The 13,138-nt window shown below is 38.1% G+C and overlaps 1 protein-coding gene across 1 annotated transcript in view; it reads right to left on the bottom strand.

Annotated features, from left to right (window-relative positions):
* COL4A4 (collagen type IV alpha 4 chain) overlaps nt 1-12,971 on the bottom strand; it is a 62,068-nt gene extending 49,097 nt beyond the window's left edge. Inside the window, exons 1-4 of the mRNA XM_057366883.1 lie at nt 12,868-12,971; nt 7,663-7,845; nt 5,748-5,787; nt 3,831-3,908 (exon numbers count right to left, since the gene is read on the bottom strand). Of these exons, the coding sequence (XP_057222866.1) occupies nt 3,831-3,908; nt 5,748-5,787; nt 7,663-7,718 (174 nt within the window). The 5' untranslated portion in view covers nt 7,719-7,845; nt 12,868-12,971. The remainder of the gene's footprint in view (nt 1-3,830; nt 3,909-5,747; nt 5,788-7,662; nt 7,846-12,867) is intronic.
* Nucleotides 12,972-13,138: the final 167 nt, after the last annotated feature.

Below are 13,138 nucleotides of genomic sequence, written 5' to 3' on the forward strand. Positions count from 1 at the left end.
TAGAAGTGTTACAGAAATGTACAACCAGTCTGAGGAATCTCCTGTTTTAAAACTTATAGCTACTGCACTGGGAAAAAATGATAAAAAAGTAGGAGGTGAAAAATGGGAGAATTCTGGACTTTCTGAGATGCTAGTGTACACACATCTCTGAGAGTGGATTTGAGACCAAATAGAAGGATTTTACATATTTATTTCCTTAGTGCACAACTTGCAAATTCAAATACAAGTACTGGATATTCCACATGAATGACGGCCTGTCGCTGCATACTGACATGCAAAAAAAAGTGTGGTTTAATAAATGCCTCTTACTCCCCAAAACAGACAGAATTTGCACAATTTTCACAGTTAGTACACTTTGAATATGTTTACACTGTGCTGTAAATTGAACTCAGATAACCCATGCAATCTACTAAGGAAATTCAGCAACTCAGAAGATCTGCTGGGGAGATGTTACAAGAGAAGCAGTGCCAGAGGACTGACCGACTCACCAGTAACTTTCCTCATTCTTAGCCCAGGGCAGTGCATTCTTGCCCTGTGGTGACTCACTGATATCAGCTGACTTCCTAACTTACCTGTGACACCCAACTGACTCAGCATCTCTTGTCAATGCTTACTCCTTCCATCTGAAATGTCAGAAAATGTAAAACCCTCCTCTTAGATTTCTCTTTGCTGCATTCTCCCCTACACTGGGATAAAAAWAAGCCTCTTGCTTCATCTGCAAAAGAACGAACATTGGTCCTGCTGAGTTATATTTATTATTCACTTTGATCCAGGCATTTCACATGATCCCATAGAAGCCAGATCAGGTTGGGTCATGAATAGATGCTTGCTTCCCAAATCTACTTAACTAAAAACAAAGCCAACGGAATTGAATAGGATCAAACTCTGGGGTCAGCACAGGACAGGTTTACAATTGGTCAGTGCTAACTGCAAACATTTTTTTAACAATCTAAATTCTGTTAGAGCAGCCAGCATTTTTGGAAGCCTGTGATACAACACTGCAGGAGTTATSTAGGAAACAAGTTTCCAATGTAGAAAAAAAAAATAGAATCATGGGAAGGTTTTACTATGTCTTTAATGAGCATTGAAATCACAGACTTTATGTCCTACTAAAAAGGAAGAGGGGGATAAACGACTCTAAAAAGACATGTAGAACATTTACTGGCATATAGACTTTCATTAATGATGTTTTTCTTCATTTATCTGTTCTACAGTTCTAACATGTCTARGTACAGTAGCACACAGTGTGGCAAAGAGATTTAGCAGCACATTTTAATGGTGTCCTATGGAAGAAAGAATCCTCTTGAGTTGTGACATAARATCAAAAGATAAATAGTATAATGTAAGACTAACTCCAACAAGACTGTAATCTCAATGAAACAGAAATCATTGTGATGTGCACAATTGTAATGATATMCTACAAGCAGTAGTGACTATAATGTTTTTCAGACAGTGATTTCTTCTAATGAATAGGAGTGCAAATCTGTTTATTGCATAGAGTTATATACAGAGAGAATTAAAAATGACAAGTACACACAGACTTCTAAAACCCAACAGAACAACTAATGCATAGCTATGATAGTTTAATTTAAATATTAAATCGAAGTTCAGCTATTTGCTTCTACTTTTCTTTCAACTTGCCCWACATCAATACACTCAAGTATAGCCATGGCAGTTTTGTTTCCTTATTCCCATGGTCAGCTTTTCTCTAGCTAAAACTTCAATTATCTTGTCGACTTAAAACGAGGAAGGGTTTTGATGTTGAAATTAAAAATATTTTCAAATAGGCAACTAGAAGGCAAAGCCTTAATACCAAAATTTCTGAAGTTTTAAGCTTCAGTCCTGTACAGTGCCAGAGGCTTTTAATGATCAATTATTTCTTACACTTTCAAGACAGGATTGAGGAAGATGCAAAGCTCTGAGGAATCAGCTTTAGGGCAGGATTCAGACAGAAAAGCAGATAAAGCAGATGTTTTGCATTCTAGAAAGCTAACAATAAGATAAACAAATCTTTTATTTTGTAATGGATAGTCTCCACAAAAGCTCTGAGAGCAAAGTTATTGTGTCAGAGTGTAAAAGCAGAACACAACAAAATTTAAAACTCAAAAGAGCTGTGGAATGAAAAAAAAGATTAAACATATACAAAAYTATCCATCACCATATATTAGTATGGAAAATATGCACAATAACGTATGAAGCAGCATTTACTTTTATGTAGGGTCTGAAGAGTACTTATGTTTCTAGTATATTGATTAATATAAATGACTGCATGAAATATAAATTCATATTACATTGGAGATACTTTATCCATTACCCATCAGGGTACATGTACATTCTTATTTCAGAGCTTTTTCAGAAAATTCTTGGGCTTGCAATTGCATAGCAACATTCAATTAATTTTGAAATGTTTATTACTCTTCTATTTGGCACTTAGGTCCAGTTCTTTGAGATTATTTAGAAAACTAACTGCAAATGCATAAATCATAGTACAGTTTRCCTGTGATGAGGAGGACAGCTTAGGAAAGAGCCAGAACAACTGCAGGAGGTATTTATTATTGACTCTTTATGGGCATGTAATTCAGAACTTCCAGGCTACTGAGTGAGAACCCAAATTGGGGAAATTCCACCTAGTTTAAAATCAGTTGTTTTTAAATGGCACTTTTGATCTGGTTTTTGGTATCCAACACAGACTATTCAGTAGCACTGAGAGACACTGCAGTGGTACCAGTCAAAATACTTTTCCTGGGATGCCCTTTTGTTAGCACAGTGTTACAGAGATATGCGCATCCTAGGCCTCTATTATGAAAATTCTACAGCATGGGGGACTTTCACATAGACATAATCCTGGAGGATTAGGATAGGATCCAAGGACACCAGGGCAGTGATCATGACACAGCAAAGCGTGCAACAAACTGCAGAAGCACAGGAAGAGAAAGGTGTGTCTTGCTTTTCTGTCAGCTCAGGTCACACACATAGAAATGGGGCATGTGGCTCTCCCAAAACTGATCCACCATGTTCAAGTTTTCTAAACCTAAACTTAACCATTAGTRCTTTGGTAGAAAACAATTTCCATCACTGATAACTTTTCAGTTGATCATCAATCAGGACATACATACAATTATATACATATGTGTGTATATATACATAAGGTGTTCCCCACATATTTACATTATTTGCTATCTCTATACAGAGAAATTCTGAGAAAGAACAGCCAAGATAAACTAGTCATCACTGGACCATATTTCAATTAACAAYTAGCAACATGCAGAGTTAGTAATTTTAGCATGTAACGTGAAAATGCCTTGGTGTTGTTTCATAATTATCCATAAGACAAAGACAATTCAGGGGTTTTTTAGACTTAGTGTATTAAGTGAGTAAAAGAAGCAAGTCTGCAAGCTTTTTCAGAGTCACCTAGCCCAAATAAGAAATAACTAAGTTCTCATAAAACTAGAGAATGGCATGAACATTCTCTTTCAACCAGCCTCTTAGARGAAGAGCATAGATTTCTATACTTTACATACATATTTGGAATTACATCTGTATAACTACTACATTGATCTCAAAGGATCCTTAAAAAAGATACCATGCTTAGTACAAATCCAGTTTGCAAACAAACTTCTTAGGAAACAATACTAATTTTCTTYAGTGACAACTGTACTTCATACCAGTGACAGAATTATGCCAGTTTGCCAGATGTGTTTATGTTTGAATATTGGTTTATTGATTTATGTCAACCATGTTATTTGCAGGAACAGCAATGTGCACAAAATGAACAGTATTTCATTACATAATTACAACAGTAATTATTACTAATTCAAATCATCACTTACCCTTGATCCTTTTTCTGGAAAGCACCGACAAATTGAACAATCCTGTCCCCCACATGGATCAACATATGCATATCCTCCCTAAAAATTAAAAGTTCATGGATTTATCAATGCACAGCAGACAACAATTACCTCAGCAAATATTGTCAACTGGACACAATAGCTAAGCAGATGATTTTCAAGGCAAAAGACTTCTCATCAACATTTTTTCTCATCAACATAAAGATGCTGGCAAGGTAGAAGCAATAAGTAAAGGCTTATTACTGTTGCTGAAGAAAGTGAAAGATCTTCACTACAAGTCATATTACATAACCCTAAATATTACAGCTAAGGTAACTTAGGAAACCAGCTGCACCCAAAAATAAATTTRAACAAAATCAGAATTTAATTTGCAATAATTTGAAATTTGTGACCCATCACATTATTTAAGGAGATTGTTTAACTAAAATGAAATGATAAAAGGCAAAAGAAGGTGAAGGAGAAAGAAGTGCACTTAAAGATAAAATCTTGAATTTAATAATTGTCTATTAAATGAAATTAGGTACATGCATGGTGTAATTATGCATTGYCTACTATTAATTTACTTATTTCTTGTATTAAAAATTTCTGTTATTGTCCTCTTCACAGCAAAGAAGTGACTGCTTTGTTTCATCAAACTGCAATGAGGCAAAATCTTATTCAAGGAGAAAATATAACAAAAAGTAAGTTCAGATTTTCTGTGTGGTAAATGAACATGATTTCATTATTCTTTTCTATTTCCCCAAATGTAGTAATAAACACACAACATATGCACWTATAAACTTAGTTGGAATGTCCACTAGATAATGTAATTTTTTCAGTAAAACTGTCAATTATCAAAGACATTTTAAAAAGTATAACAAGGAGAAAAAGTTTTAAGAATAAAGTAGTTAAACAAGTAAATGATGATAAAAAAAATTCCTAAGWCTGGATTTTCCTTATTATCAAGGTCAAAACTGTTTTGTTACTGGTTTTATTACCCAACAGAACACTATAGGCTCATACTTCAATGTTTCAAGGAGAAAACACTGACAAAGATAAGGAGGAAAAGTTCTGTTCTTTCTATCTATAACATTTTTAGAATATCTGGAATTTCCAAGCCTCAGAAGAAGAGGGTATGACAGTGTCTCTCACAGACTACTTGTCTTTCTCACACCGCATTTCCCATGAAAGTGCTAATCTACTCCACACTAGTCTCTCACCTAGTTGTCAGAATCTTGCCTCTCCTGGAATGTCAATAGAATACAAGTTTCCAATAACAGAACTGTTGTTACCCTTTGTTCTGATTGAACACATTTATTTATAGAAAATATTTTCATTTTCAAGAGCTCAACTAAAAAGGGATGAGTTAAAAAAAATACAAAAAAGAGCTTCCAAATATTTGAAAAAATAAAAAGAGGATGGACTGGAAASAGTTTCAGTTTCAGTGGGCATTGCAAACGTAAGAGTAATATGGAGACCAGTGCAGAGAGAAAAATAAAGTACATATTGAAACTATATAATATGTGAAATTTTGGCATCAGAGACATGGGAATGTCCATGGAAGCCAGTTTAAGATCTAGGCTAACATACAGAGCAGAACTGAAATCTAGAATTACCATGTGCCATAATGCAGAACCATCAAAGAGACTTTGAGGAACGAGACAGACTCAGTGCACAAGAGAGGATGCAGCTTTTATTTTAACATGCAGCTTTCCAAAAGCATCTAAAGATGCCAGAATTAGAATCTAGGAAAATCCAGAGGGTAAGAGTGCAAAATAGATAAGCTGCATAGGAAAAAGATAAGTTGGAATTGCAGAAGTATGGAAATACGTAAGTTTTCCCACAGAACTATAGGTCATTTTGTTTGAATTGTACCATCCTATCTCTCACCTGTCTAAACGAAATATTAATGTTACTTACCCCGTCAATTCCTTGAGATGAAAAAACAATCAGCAGCCACCTGTTTTAAAAGAACAAAACTAAATTAAAACGAAACTTGCAACATCAAATGTTCACAAAAATTCAGCCTCTAGAAAGTGAGAAGTGATAAGTGTACACATGCTTGAGTCCTGTTTGSGGTGATTATACAGTATTTTTGTAAGAGGTACACACCATCAAGAAATCGCCAGCCCATGCTGTAAATATTTGTCTTTTTGKATTTGTGAGAGTGAAGACAGACAGTAGGCATGAACAAGTCTATGTACAAGTCCTTATAACTTCCCCCTGTAACCTATTTCCAATCCATAATTACAAAGGGCCAGAGAAGAACCATTTTAGACAGATTTCTCCATGGACACCACGAGAGGAAGACTGAGCAGAAATGGGGATGATCTGCATCTGCCCTAAAAGCAGTTAGCTGGTGCTGCTTCCTTTTGCTCAGAGAAGGACAAGAGAAAGTAGAAAGCAAAGCCACATTCAGAACAGCCACATGATTCCAGAGCAGCTGCTGGGGAAGCCCAGCCATGAAGCAATGCCAACCATTGCTACTCGTGGATTGTAAAGCTGAAAAAAAAACCAAACAAAAGAAAACTCCCTAAAATAAAAAGGTAGCCCAAAATTTCTACAGTTTTACAGGAAATAAACATACTTCTAAAATTATTATTAATGCTAATATTATTTTTACTGACAACTAAGGGGCTTACTCATTATATGAAAAAATAAATTAGATACAACTGTAGCATATAGAAAATTTGTAGGCATTTAGTAAAATTCCCTGTTGAGATMAACTTCTGTTTTGGCTTCATTAGTCATATGGTCAACTAAGCCGCACTGAGAACTGTGCCAGCAAACCCCCAATTACTCTCCTTGATTATTAATTATTCATAGATACAAAGTGGAAACAATAGAACTTGTATATTCATTGACATTTACTGATAAATTCAATACTGAAAGCATTAACGTGTTTAGCCATTTATGTACATTTACTCCATACAATTTTTACACCTATGTTGCCTGCTACTCGTTTTCAAATACCCAGATTTTATTGAAACAATGTATTTATTAAATTAATTAGTAGCAACTGAACACTGAAGATACTGCCCCTTGCTAAATAAGAAACAAAAGACTGACTAAACAATGTGTAACTGCCAGATGATCAGCCACAGCAGTAAATGGTGGAGAAGTCTTCTGCATGCCAGTGGTTCATCCTTTAATGCGTCAAGTAAGTTTGTGTTGAAAGGCTTTAACTTCACAGGAGCACTTCARCCAGGTAGCAGATAATAACATTGGTTTATACTGTGATTGTTAATAATTTAAGACCATTTTTGCTTCTACAGACAGTCTCTATAAATATTTTTTTCTTCTCATACCAGAACTGGCCATCTATGAGTTATTTTTTATTTAAGGAAATTCTCATAAAGCCCTTGCACAAGTGAAAKAGAAATCTGATTATATTTTTCTTTAAACATGGTGCTGCAGTCTCCCCTTTTTCCAGTCACATACAGCAGGCATTTGTTTGCAAGATTCTGTGCCATTTCCAAATCCCTGCCTCCTGATGCCAGGCAKATGTTTCCTATGTACTTGACTCAGCAAGGACTGTTAGAGGTAAGTCAGTCAAAAATAATGCAGAAAAAAGGCGAAAACAGCTGCTTCAGAGAGACTCAGATTTACCGTTCCTGTTTCCTACTATTTAAATAATGTCGAGCCTGAAATGTAAATGGTATAAACTTATAGACCAGTAATTAAACTCTAATACAATAAATTAACACACAGGCTTATCAAATTTATGACAGGTTACAAACTATTTAACTGTGGATTTCTTATTGCTGTTAAATTGATAGCTAAGAATATATCTCAGTGRATCTGGTTTAAAAATGTAGTGATCTGTAAAACTCACCAGGCAGCTGTGATAAGCCACTTAATCCGTTCAAATGAATCCTTTGTTAATGCCATTCCCGCTGATTGAGGATTTGTATATGCAGCACTTTTTTTTTCTTTAAATGGCAGGTCTTCTCTTTCCTTCTGTTTGTGGATAGTCTATAAACAATGTTCCATACTGGTGTTGYTTTCCCCTCTCAACCTGTTTATATTAAAATAGACATCCAATGTACACACATGAATAATTACTGGATAATTAAAAATAAGTCTAAACCATTTATATATGTTACACTGCACAGCTTTGTGTTGGCACTATATTATGTTATTCCTATTCAGCCACATTTTATTTTATCAGCAATCCAATTATTTCAAGGGGACTATAATGAAACTGCAGACCAACATAAAATGCAGTACAAGATTTCAGCCTAGAAAAGAGAGTTTTCATTCTGTGTCTAAAATAACGAACAATGTGCATCTTGCATCATTATTTCTTAAAAAGCTTTCATAGCCACCACTTTAAAGGMATTAAGACAAAAGACGCAGCACCCATCTGTAGTAAAAAACTTAACAAACTAAAAAATAACCTCAAGAAAGTATTTGCTATAGTTTGAAGACCAGACTTAGCAGCAGCATCTTTTGCAAACTGAGCTGGACTAGTCTGTGCCAGCATCTGAGCAAAGGAGGACCAGTCTGAATATAGAATAAGCCATACGCATTTTCAGCTAAGAGCTCTACCCATATGCATAGACAGATGACAATCACTGGACACATTACCTAGAGGTTTTTAGCTTTATTTTTAGAATATTTTCCCCACAGCTTTTACCAGGATTTATTTAGGAAGCTGGGAGCTCTGTGTGCAGGACTGACCAGTAGCCTCCATAGCCCCACAGAGTCAAGTTCTGCATACATAAATTTCATCCATAATACATAATTTGCATACATAGTGCACTTGTGACCTATGATTTAAATCCAAAAGCACATATGCAGTTTTATGTGCAAACGTGCTGCTCCAAACTTTCTGTAAGCTCAAGCTTCCTAAATCCAGAGACATGGCCAGCTCATGYGCAAACTTTCATATCCCACACCCCCCCAGCTCAAAAAAAATGCTGCAATCCTTTGTAATAAGACATATCTGGCAAATGAGTCACACTAGTTATTTCAAACTGAGGGTTTAAGAGGCTGGGTTTTTCCTAGGTTACCACGGATTATCACAGACTTCTGCTTTTTAGTTTTCCAGCATTCCTAAAGTGGGGAAGTAATTTTGAGGAGACTGAACATGGCCTAGAACAAGTGGACAGGGGTTTGCTTTCTTTGGAGAAGTCTCCCGAGTAGGCAGTCAGTTTCTGATTAGGTAGTGAGGATGTGAAGCGCAGCAAACTGGCTGCTCTCTGATAGCTGCTCAGCCAGCAGCCATGTGTTTGTTAAACACAYGAGGATACAGTTGCTGAAAAATTACTGTTTCGCTCTCTGTTACTTAGATAGTGTGGCATCTTTCTAACCAGAACTAATCTATAAATAATATTGACTCCTGTGTGTATGCACAGTATATCCAAATCCCACAGTATGAAGAAGAGACTTTACAAGCCACTGTGCACTGACTGGTGAATAAATAGCCTAAAGGCAGGCAATCCATGCTGCACTCTACATGTATTGTACCACACTCCATTCATCTGTCAAATTCTTACTCTCTTGCTGTGCCCCAGTTCCCCATCTGCAAGAAAAGAAAAAAATAACATCCCTAATAAAAAAAAAAAAAAAAAAAAAAAAAAAAAAAAAAAAAAAAAAAAAAAAAAATACTCCGACAGCATTCCTACCTCACCAATTTTTTACATTGGTAATATAAACAATATAAGCAAAAATGTGAGGCAATACAATATTGCAGGGACTGATTGCCTCAAATGGAAAATCCAAGCCAGTCACAAAGTGTTAGACTTTGCAGAAATGTGTTCCTGTTAACCACTAGCCATCTCATTACTTAATTATCCAAACAGCTTCTGAAAATTAAGAAGAAAATAAAAAAGAAAATTATATTTGGTACATTTGCTTTGTATTAGCAGTGAAACTTTTATTTTCAAATTAAAATCCATTTTGATCCAACCCATTGACACAGTTTGAAATAATACTTAATGCATGAGTGGAAGACTTGCAACCCTCTGCTTGTTATTTTGTCATGATTATCTAAACCCCATTATTTTCTGAACAAGTTGAAGTGTTCAGTAGCTAATACAATAATATAAAGAATACAAGGTGTTATTTAAGTTGATGTGTCAAATTGATCTCATGTTTTATGTTTTTGAAGCAATCACAACAATTACCTCAATAAAATATCCCCAGGACAGCACACTCACCACCACCAAAGGAAAAAGCTTTATATAAGCATCACCAAACCTTACCTCAGCCTGAGAAGACAGAATGGGGAAAACTGGCACAATAACATAATCTAGATGTTTACTCTCTAGACAAGAACCAAGAAGCAAGACAATCTCGTTCTTAGTAACTCTGATAAAGACCATGGGRCATGAGTCATAGTTCGAGACAGACATACAGCTACAGTTACTGAGATATAAAAAAATTAGAGCAATCCTAACTGTATTCTCATTATATCCAAAGGAACCAATATTACATGTAACAACACCACACAAGTTGCAAAGTCAAGGATTCAGAAATTAGGAAATAAAAATTGGGGTTGTGTGCTCAGTTTTAATGTGGTTCTTTTGTGCGTATGATTTAGGACAGTCACTTTAAGTACATGAATATATATGCTGTTTTCCATAGGACTTCTGCCTCATTCATGATGGACATATTTCATTTTCTCTCCATCCTTTCCAGTAAATCCCATTTTTTCATTTTCAGTGTCCTGTAAAACTTTGCACTTTATACTACATTCATACAACTTTAATGTTTCCCACAAAAATATTCCTGAAAATAGTATTATCCTTTCCTTACCATGGGAAACCAAGGAAATGAAGCCAGTTAAAATAATTAAATATAAGTTACTGTAGAAAAAGACAAACTTTAATTAGCTGCACCTTTCAATTACTTTCTAGAATTAAGGTTGAGCTCTGTTGTTCATGTGCTGGTGCTTATGTTGGTTTTTTGTAAAGTCGTTCCACAGGCAGCTGCAAGTATACATTTTGGCACAACTGATGGTAAGACTGCCTGGACARCTGTTTAGACAGACAAGATTGTCTGAGTTCATACTCTCAGATAGTATTATGGATTAAAACAGCATCAGCAACACAATGTGCATCAAGATTCAACAGACTTTCTGTGGGTGGATGCTGTCAATTAYAGTACCAAGGAGCAGGGGACAGAAGATCAGTGGCTGATCTTACCTTTGTARCAGTTCAGTGCTCCTTTGGAGTCCTGTATCTGTCCCAGAAACTTACATAGAGGCATGTATGCTTCTATGTGACAATCTCAGAATGCAACATCCCTTGCTGTTTCTTAACTATAAACACACAAAACTCCCGTTCAGCTGGGCCATGCTACTTAGCTGCCAGCTGCTCAAGGTCAGTGAAGTAGGTGGTTCTGGGATTGAAGAGGATTATTTTAAAATGCTTTGTCTTTCTTATACATCTCCCTTGTCATATATTTGATTTAAGTTTGCTGACTTCTTTTTTTGGAATTTCCATACAGACTTTTCATCATTTAAAAAGTGACTCAGTATCTCTTTATTATAGCAGTGTTTCATTCACTCAATGTTCTGCATAAGCTCCTTTATTGCCCCCAACAGTGGTCTGCCTGCTTTCTGCTGTTTCTTCTAGTAACTGTTTGGCCTAGTCTTCAACAGCTCTCCTTTTGAGTACTATCTCATTTACTCAGTGAGAGCTGGGGCATTCTGCATGAAAACTCTCATCGTTTCAGAGGACTGATCACTCTCTCTGTAGTCTGGCTTGCTCTGGCTTCATTGTCTCACAGACAGGTCATGCACCTTTTGTTTTCACTTTTGTATAAATTAGTGTCTACTATGTTCTGTCTAACACCAGTACTTCACATGTTAAATTCCAGTAGTGGATACTATTTCTTTCACATGATCACTATCAATGTGGCCTAAAAACAGGGAAATTCTTTTCCTTTCTCTTCATACCTTTCTGTCTATACCAGTTTGCTCTCACAGATGTTGGATATTTTAGAGCCAAGTCTTTTTAACATGATTGTATGTACAAGATCTTTGCTACTGAACAATAATGCTCACTCTTTCAGAGGCATGTTCTTACTGGTAGTACCAAAYTTTTTGGAAAAGTAGCCTCTACTAACCAGCTTTCACAGCAGATTTCATAGGAGGTTGACAGCATGGTCTATGGAATGGCACTTTTGTTCCTGTCAGAGCTGTTTCRCAAAGCTCCGTGGTTAGCTTTCTGCTAATGAAAGGCTTTAGACTTGTATTTCATGAGTACTCCTAGATTTATATATATATTATACAGCTGTTTTCGGTGCATCACTTCTAGTGCTAATAAAACCTGTAATGTGGGACTTCCTGCACAGCATTCATGAATGCTACAGACAAGGTAAGGTTGCTGTAGCTGGCACTGCCAACATGCTTTCTAAATTTGCACCTTCTCAAAACAGCACTTTATTTGGTGAAAGGTTACCTTGAGCATGCAGCATTTCTTGCAATAACATAAATGTGACAAAACTTTACACATTGACAACACTTAACAAATCACAGCTCCATTCACTAAGGCTTTATATTGTATTACATGGAAACGCTGGGGAGAAAGATGTTTCGCTGGTTTCCATTTATGCGSTGGGGCAGCATTTTGTGCTCTCTGGGAGTCTCTGTCACATTAAGAAAACACTGCAGGGCGCGGAAAGCGTTGCTGAAGGAGCACCCGTCTGGGAGCGCCCCGGCAGCGGCGGGATGGCCCCAGGGGCCCCGGCTGCTGMTGGTGCCGCTTTTCCCGGTACTGCCTCACTCCTGCCCGGTTTCACCGTGCCCTTCTCCCCACCGGGACCCACGGCCGACCCCGCTCCGGGCGAGCGCAGCCCGTGCYTTGTCCGGGGCTGGCCCCGGCCCCGCTCCCGCCGCTCAGCCCCTGAGGCCGCTCGGGCAGCGCCCGCCACCTGCGCCCTCACGGCGGCGTTAGCGGGGAACGGAGCCCGCCGGCAGCCCGGGCCACCTCCCGCTGTCCCGGGACGGGACTGCCCCTCAGCGCTCCCWCAGCCCCGCCCGAGGAGCGCCAGGTGCCCCCGCCCGGGGCTGCCCGTCCGCGGCGCTCACCTCAGCTCCCAGGCGGGAAAGCCCCCGACACCTCGCTCACTCCATGCCCGCTGAGGACGGACGGATGGGCGGCGGCTGCCAGCGGTGCCCAAGGCAGGACAGGCGGGGGGGTGAGGGGGTGGAGGAGAGGGGTGGCCGGGGCGGGGCCGCTCGGACCCGGGAGCGCCGAGGCGGGTGCGGAGCAGGAACCCTCAGGCCAAAACCCACGGGAGGGCGGGCGGGGGGCAGAGTCGAAGCGCCCCGGGACGCCGTGCAGGCAGCGCCGAGGGGG

Source organism: Malurus melanocephalus, unplaced genomic scaffold (genome assembly GCF_030028575.1).
Source record: "Malurus melanocephalus ecotype Western Australia unplaced genomic scaffold, MMel_1.1 scaffold_73, whole genome shotgun sequence".
NCBI classification, from domain to species: domain Eukaryota; kingdom Metazoa; phylum Chordata; class Aves; order Passeriformes; family Maluridae; genus Malurus; species Malurus melanocephalus.